The sequence below is a fragment of the Lottia gigantea genome (assembly GCF_000327385.1).
Source record: "Lottia gigantea unplaced genomic scaffold LOTGIsca_70, whole genome shotgun sequence".
NCBI lineage: Eukaryota > Metazoa > Mollusca > Gastropoda > Lottiidae > Lottia > Lottia gigantea.
The window spans coordinates 1-8,176 of record NW_008710371.1 but is presented as its reverse complement, the minus strand read 5'-3'; the positions used below and the strand labels follow the sequence as shown (position 1 = coordinate 8,176).

Here is an 8,176-nt window from a genome sequence, read left to right as displayed (position 1 = left end):
GGAACAGTTTAAAACAATGGGCAACAGTATCATAGACAGCAGTATCATGGCAATAGGAAACAGTATCATAGACAACAGTATCATAACAATAGGCAACAGTATTATAGACAACAGTATCATGGCAATAGGCAAAAATATCATCCAATCCTATTACAGAGAACTACGGAAATCGAATCCCAAATAAATTCTTTGCTGATTATGCATTGTCTACACCGTGCTTTTGTTATTTCACAGCAAGCAAACAGTGGTTTGCCTACTCGCGGTTTCCTTTTTTTAAATAAATGATTTAAATAGGTTTGCAAAACCAGCCTTGAGGAATACGGAAATTATTTCGGCAAGCCAAAACGGTAATAAATCTTAGATTAAGGACGTGGCATTGGCACTCAAATCTCATTATGAAAATATGCTTGCAGATAACAGATTTAACAAACAATGCTACCTTTCAGACATTAAAAAAAAGTTTGAATTCGCAAGACAGTCCGATAGACAATGGTATTATTAATATGTGCTGTGAAATTTATGAAGTCTCTTTAATTAACACGAGATTAACAGTTTAATCAATTTAAAACGTGGAGCCTAAAAGAATTGATGACAGCATCATTAACTGTAAAAGTGACTAAGGCAGCTGTTGTGTAATACAGGATCGCACTGACTATATTTTTGAATTAGATAAACAATTGGGCAATCGAAATCATTATCGCGTACCAGATAGACCAATATTCATGGAAACAGCTACAAGAATTAACCATATTTTGAAAACATTTAGTAACCTAACAGTTTCTTTCTGATGCGCTATATGATATGTACGTCAACGCCATATGTATTCCTTGCCGAAAATTCATAAGAATCCCGAAACCGAATGGACCGTCGTTAATTAAAAAAATCTCAACAAATTATATATTCGTATAACCTTTAATAGAAATCCTTCCAAAGAAAGACCAGATAAAGAAATTTTAAAACTTTTTGAAATATGTTTAACGAGTAATGACTTTACTTCTAATGGAAAAACATGCCTTCAAATATTTGGAACAACTATTATATTTGCTCCTTGCTATGCGGAGGTCTATATAACCGAATGGGAATAATATACCACAATTTACCTCTTTTTTATGGAAGATTTCTCGTCCATATTTTTTATTAGCTGGACCGAAACTTTTGGCAATATTTTGATATTTTATATAAATTAACGGCGAACATTAACAACAAAATATGGATTTCTTGGACACTGTGTTCAAGGGAAACGATTTCGAAAAAATGTCTCTTAATATTCAAAGAGATTGAAACGCCCTAACCTTTGTTCACAAGCTTGTTTCATCCAAAGCAAACATTGTCTGCGACTATCAAATCACTAATCCTACGGTTCCTCAGGATTTGTACTCAACAAGCTGAATTTGATTCTGCGTGCATCCTAGTTTTAAGTTAATTACGTAAGAGAGATGACTACGCTAAATTAACCTTCATTACAACTTCGGAAGGAAACCTACCCTCCTCCTTTACCTACGGAATTTGGCTCAAGACCGTTGTGGTTTCTGCGTATTGTACAAGAGCTTTTTTTTTTAAATTTGAGTGTTTTACAATATTGTCGCTTCTTTAAGCTGTATGTATGTATATCTTATGACTTATTTGATGTAGAAGCTTGGAATTTGGAACACAAATAGACAATTAACCAATTACAAAAAAAAGGTTGAGGTGGGCGTGGTACATGCGGGCTAAATTAATTATTATTAAATTTTTGGACAGGGGCATAACTCGCATAGAAAACAATTGATCAAAAGGAAACTTTGCACGCAATTACCTCATTCATTTGGCCAGTTTGTCTGAAAAGCTCAGTTAAAAAAAGTGTCCGTATTTTCAAATTTTGACCTTGACCTTTGTTGACCTTGACTAGATCGAAGGTCATTGACGAAACACCCAAATTCGCATATTTGGACTGCCTTGTGAAGAGTTTACAAAGTAAAATTTAATTTCACTATGTTTCGTTCATATCCAGTTTGTACGAGCTTAATCAATGTTTGTTGATTTTGTTGATTTTTGATAGGGTATATTCGTGGGTGATAATAAACAATGTCCACAAATTTTTCCTTGACAAGGAAAACTTGCTCGTGTAAACGACAAAATTTGCCGAAATCCACTGGTTGAACAAGCCAACAAGCTGTGCATGCCAGTTTTCCAACCAGCGATTTGCTGACCCTTAATGACCCAGCAATGAAGAATTGCTCGTGTAAACGCACCAGCAAGGAAAACTTGCCACACTATAAACGAAAATGCCGAAGTCGTCACTATAAGCTAAAAATAACAACGGCCATTTTGTTGTGATTTTCACTAGGGTCGTCAGATGGCAGCACTCCCCAACAAGGAAAAATTGTTGGGTGCGTCCACACGAGACGAAGTGACAAATCCTTGCTCAACCATTGAACAATTTTCCTTGTCAATGAAAACTTGCTCGTGTGGACTAAGCTTTAACACCATTCCTGAATTCAACAGCATGTCTGATCTGATTTGCATCAATATTGTGATAATTTAGATTGTAACCACACTAAATGATGACAATTATCAGAATGAACTTCTCTAAACTAAATGTTTTATTATGATAGAGAAAGCCGATGGATTGTGTAGTAGACTTAAATATCCTTGTCCGAAACCGAAACCTGTGACTGAAGATCTATCTATTAACACCAGAGATGAGTGGGAAATACCAAGAGAAACATTATCATTTGGCAAAAGATTAGGGGCTGGTCAATTTGGTGAAGTTTGGTTAGGTTGGTATTAACAAAAATAAATTTCTAAAATGATAAAGCCTCTATCAATCATACATTAGTCTCAGAAACAGGAATCAGCTTAGTGACTGTTCACAGTTAATAATGTACAGCTATTATTATCTGATTTTGGAGAAGGGACTGTTTGATTATCCTAATTGTACTTTTGTACTAATTGTACCTATGGATGGATTTTTTAATTGAGACTTTTGCTTTCATTTGGTACATGACACCACATTAATTCAGAGAAACCAGTGAAAACAGGAATTGAAAGTGAAATTGGAGATATATTTAAATGGGTTTATGCAGTATGGTATGAAGACTAATTACATATACATCTATTGACTTAGGCCCAAAATCAACCCCAAAAATGCTAAATTGTTGCCCGAAATAGATACAGTGCTATGAACCCATTCTTTATTGCTTTAAATGAAGTTTATTGATTTTGTTTGTTTTGTATATTTTGTAGGAAAATATATGAACTCTACAATTGTAGCTATTAAAACACTACAGGTTGGAGCCATGTCATCGGCAGCATTCTTAGCAGAAGCTCAAATCATGAAGAAATGTCGTCATGATAAATTAGTCAGATTATATGCTGTTTGTACTAAAGAAGAGCCAATTTATATTGTGACTGAACTGATGTCAAATGGTGCACTATTGAATTATTTACGTGACGGGTCCAAGAATTTAGATTTACAAACACTTATAGATATGGCTGCTCAGGTTTGTTTCTTCTGTTGTAGTCTAGGAATCACAACTACTATTATTAGTATTCGTGTTTACTAATCTGGATTCAATCCCAACATAGGTCCCTGTGTGCTACGGACCATGCATGTAACATTGCTGACTTTAAACAATGGGTGACATAACATCACTCGATGTATCAAGAAATGAAATGAAATTATACAATTGTCAGTAACTATATACGTTACCTGATTTCGATATATGTTTTGTCCCCTCTCCCACATTATAACATATGACTCTTTATACAATAATAATCAGTATTAAAATAGTGCTCAATAATCAATTATACAGTGATAGAGAAATACCACTGTTAAAATAGTGCTCAATAATCAATTAATTATAGAGTGATATAGAAATACCACTGTTAAAATAGTGCTCAATACATCAATTTTAGAGAGATATAGAAATACCACTGTTAAAATAGTGCTCAATACATCAATTGTAGAGAGATATAGAAATACCACTGCTAAAATAGTGCTCAATACATCAATTGTAGAGAGATATAGAAATACCACTGTTAAAATAGTGCTCAATACATCAATTGTAGAGCAATATAGAAATACCACTGCTAAAATAGTGCTCAATACATCAATTGTAGAGAGATATAGAAATACCACTGTTAAAATAGTGCTCAATACATCAATTGTAGAGCAATATAGAAATACCACTGTTAAAATAGTGCTCAACACATCAATTGTAGAGCGATATAGAAATACCACTGTTAAAATAGTACTCAATACATCAATTGTAGAGTGATGTAGAAATATAATATATATATAAATATAATATAATATAATATAATATATAATATAATATAATATAATATAATATAATAGTCTGTTTATTTGTAGATTGCTAGTGGTATGTCTTATCTAGAGGAGAGGAAATTTATACATAGAGATTTAGCTGCCAGAAATATTTTAGTGGGTGAAAACAATGAAGTGAAGGTAGCTGATTTCGGTTTAGCCAAAATTATTGATGAAGAATCTAATCCAACAAATGGTAAGTTTACTGTAAGTTGGCAAAACCCGATATTACAATTCATAACTGTACTGATATGGTCTACCCAAGATATTTTCGCTCATCCGGGTCCAATTTAAAAGAAAACCACGTGTAGTCCAGTGAGTCCACTTTATTTTAGGTATCTTAATCCAATTTTCGTTTGTATTGTTTTAATTACCCAATATTCTACCTAAAAATAAGACGGAATGCCCATGTTGATGTTTTGAATCGGAATGAGTAAAAATATCTGTGCAAGATCATATCTCTGTACTACTTACTGGGCAGCATAAAAATTTCTTTATTAAAATTTTTGTGAATTACACTTTAAAAAATTCGGCATTGGGACGTCCTGTTGTAATCCCACTTAAAAACATACAGCACTTAGTAAAATCTTCTCTAACCATAGGCCAATACGGTTGACCACTGCAATTAGTTACTAGTAGGAACAATAATTCAGTGTCAATTTAGTGTTTGTATTTTTAAAAGAAAGAAACAAGTTTAATGTCGTGAATCGACCAGAAACTTAGCAGAAAAAAACGATCAGAAAACGACCTCATTTATCATTAATTTCAAAAGGGTTACCAAAGACAGAGTGTTAGTTTGGGGTATTAACAGCTCGATATTTTGGTTTAGATAAGTAAGCGACATGTTTCTCCACAAACTGGCGTTTTGTTTGCCGACTAACCAAAAACTAAGCAACTGAACAGCGCATGAAATATTTCAGATGCTGAAGTGCCTATTAAATGGACTGCTCCAGAGGCAGCTTTATATCGTAAATTTACAACTAAATCTGATGTATGGTCTTATGGTATATTATTTGTTGAATTGATGACTAAAGGTGAAATTCCATATCCTGGTATGTACGGTCTAAGAATCAAAATATTTTAAAACTCTGTAAAATTTAAAGTATGTTTTGTAGTAATAGTACAGCAAAATATTAGGAAACAATTGTTTTATCATTATGACCCTTTTGTTACGTACCCTAAAAATAACTTTTTACGTCAATAAATTAATGAAATTTAATTAATTCTGATATATTTTATTTATTTACAACATTTTAAGGAATGGGAAATGGAGAGGTTTTGGAAAAAATTAAAGGTGGATATAGAATGCCCAAGCCTACAGATTGTCCGGAAGCCGCATTCGAAATGGTACTAAAATGTTGGGATGAAGATCCTGAAAATCGACCATCATTTGAAAATGTGTTCAATTTTTTTGAAAATTATTATATTTCAGAAGAACCATATTATAATAGGGTTGTAATCTGAGGCTATATAAGATTACCAGAATATCCCAACCAATCAAAATGGCAGCCAAAAAGACAATTTTCGTACTTTTTCACATTTTTTTTGTAATTGTAGAGTGTAATATTATGAAAATTTCATTTTCAGAATTTTGGTTGAACAGTAATATTTGAATAATCCATTCAAAATAACTAATAGACTTAATTTTGTATTGAGTAATACATTGGTACACTTTTTAGAACAGCAAAGAATTATATTTAATAGTTAATATGAATTTAGTTAAATTATGTAGACAAATTTGAGACAGGAATAAAAACTATGGAAGTCATACTAGCCTATCTTCTTTTATAACAAAGATAAACAGAGTCTTCAACGTCATTATCCTTTGATTCATCCAGACAATATTCTCGACTGTTTATTGTAATGTTTAATGATATTTAAACTACTTCCTTATTCAACAGAAATCGATTTATCAGTTGTTGTAATATCAGTTTTAAGGTTAAACTGTTATAGTTGTTAAAAGTTATCTCACTTATTATTGCTATCAATGCTAACCAGCATGGCTGACTGTTAAATAAAGTCATCAATCGAAGATACATCTGTCTTTATTTATGAGGTTTATCAATCATCACATGTAGTTGAATCAAGTCTTGACATTAAAGTTGTATATATTTATGGAGAAAAGATATATTTGAATCAAGTCTTGACATTAAAGTTGTATATATTTATGGAGAAAAGATATATTTGAATCAAGTCTTGACATTAAAGTTGTATATATTTATGGAGAAAAGATGTATTTGAATCAAGTCTTGACATTAAAGTTGTATATATTTATGGAGAAAAGATGTATTTGAATCAAGTCTTGACATTCAAGTTGTATATATTTATGGAGAAAAGATGTATTTGAATCAAGTCTTGACATTAAAGTTGTATATATTTATGGAGAAAAGATGTATTTGAATCAAGTCTTGACATTAAAGTTGTATATATTTATGGAGAAAAGGTCAAACATGAAACACACAAAACCCATGTTCTTACCAATCTTGATAATCTTGGACAACCCCAACCTTTGATACAGCAAAACAGTGATCGTGAAAGATAAAAGAATTGTGGAAGGAAGGTACACTCTATCATTCAGTCCTTCTTTGTCAATGTACAGCTTCGACGAAAGATAACCTGGACCGGTGGTTTAAAATCCATTTAATTGACTGAGTCTACAGTGGCTGTTGAATCTGATTGGTTGTTGGTGATGAAGTAATTCGTATTCAAATATTAATTCCTTGTTGTAAAAAGCGATAAATATATTTATAATATACAACTTTTATTAATTTATATTACCTTTAATATAAACCTACATCAACAATATAATATCCATTCCCTCTCAATAATTATAATACACAACTGTTATTAATTTATATTACCTTTAACATAAACCTACATCAACAATATAATATCAATTCCCTCTTAATAATTATAATATACAACTTTTATTAATTTATATTACCTTTAATATAAACCTACACTAACAATATAATACCAATTCCCTCTCAATAATTATAATATACAACTTTTATTAATTTATATTACCTTTAACATAAACCTACATCAACAATATAATATCTATTCCCTCACAATAATTATAATATACAACTTTTATTAATTTATATTACCTTTAACATAAACCTATATCAACAATATAATACCAATTCCCTCTCAATAATTATAATATACAACTTTTATTAATTTATATTACCTTTAACATAAACCTACATCAACAATATAATACCAATTCCCTCACAATAATTATAATATACAACTTTTATTAATTTATATTACCTTTAACATAAACCTACATCAACAATATAATACCAATTCCCTCTCAATAATTATAATATACAACTTTTATTAATTTATATTACCTTTAATATAAACCTACACTAACAATATAATACCAATTCCCTCTCAATAATTATAATATACAACTTTTATTAATTTATATTACCTTTAACATAAACCTACACTAACAATATAATACCAATTCCCTCTCAATAATTATAATATACAACTTTTATTAATTTATATTACCTTTAATATAAACCTACATCAACAATATAATACCAATTCCCTCTCAATAATTATAATATACAACTGTTATTAATTTATATTACCTATAATATAAACCTACACCAACAATATAATACCAATTCCCTCTCAATAATTATAATATACAACTTTTATTAATTTATATTACCTTTAATATAAACCTACACCAACAATATAATACCAATTCTCTCTCAATAATTATAATATACAACTTGTATTAATTTATATTACCTTTAACATAAACCTACATCAACAATATAATACCAATTCCCTCTTTATAATTATAATATACAACTTTTATTAATCTATATTACCTTTAATATA

At 30.5% G+C, this 8,176-nt stretch overlaps 1 protein-coding gene across 1 annotated transcript; it reads left to right on the top strand.

The window, feature by feature from the left end:
* Positions 1-2,587: 2,587 nt before the first annotated feature.
* LOTGIDRAFT_130675 (hypothetical protein) lies at positions 2,588-5,773 on the top strand (the record flags this gene model as incomplete). The annotated part of the gene is made up of 5 exons (XM_009065717.1): positions 2,588-2,759; positions 3,226-3,482; positions 4,355-4,505; positions 5,230-5,361; positions 5,568-5,773. The coding sequence occupies 5 exons, from the start codon at positions 2,588-2,590 to the stop codon at positions 5,771-5,773; spliced, it is 918 nt and encodes a 305-aa protein (XP_009063965.1).
* Between the last annotated feature and the right edge of the window lie 2,403 nt (positions 5,774-8,176).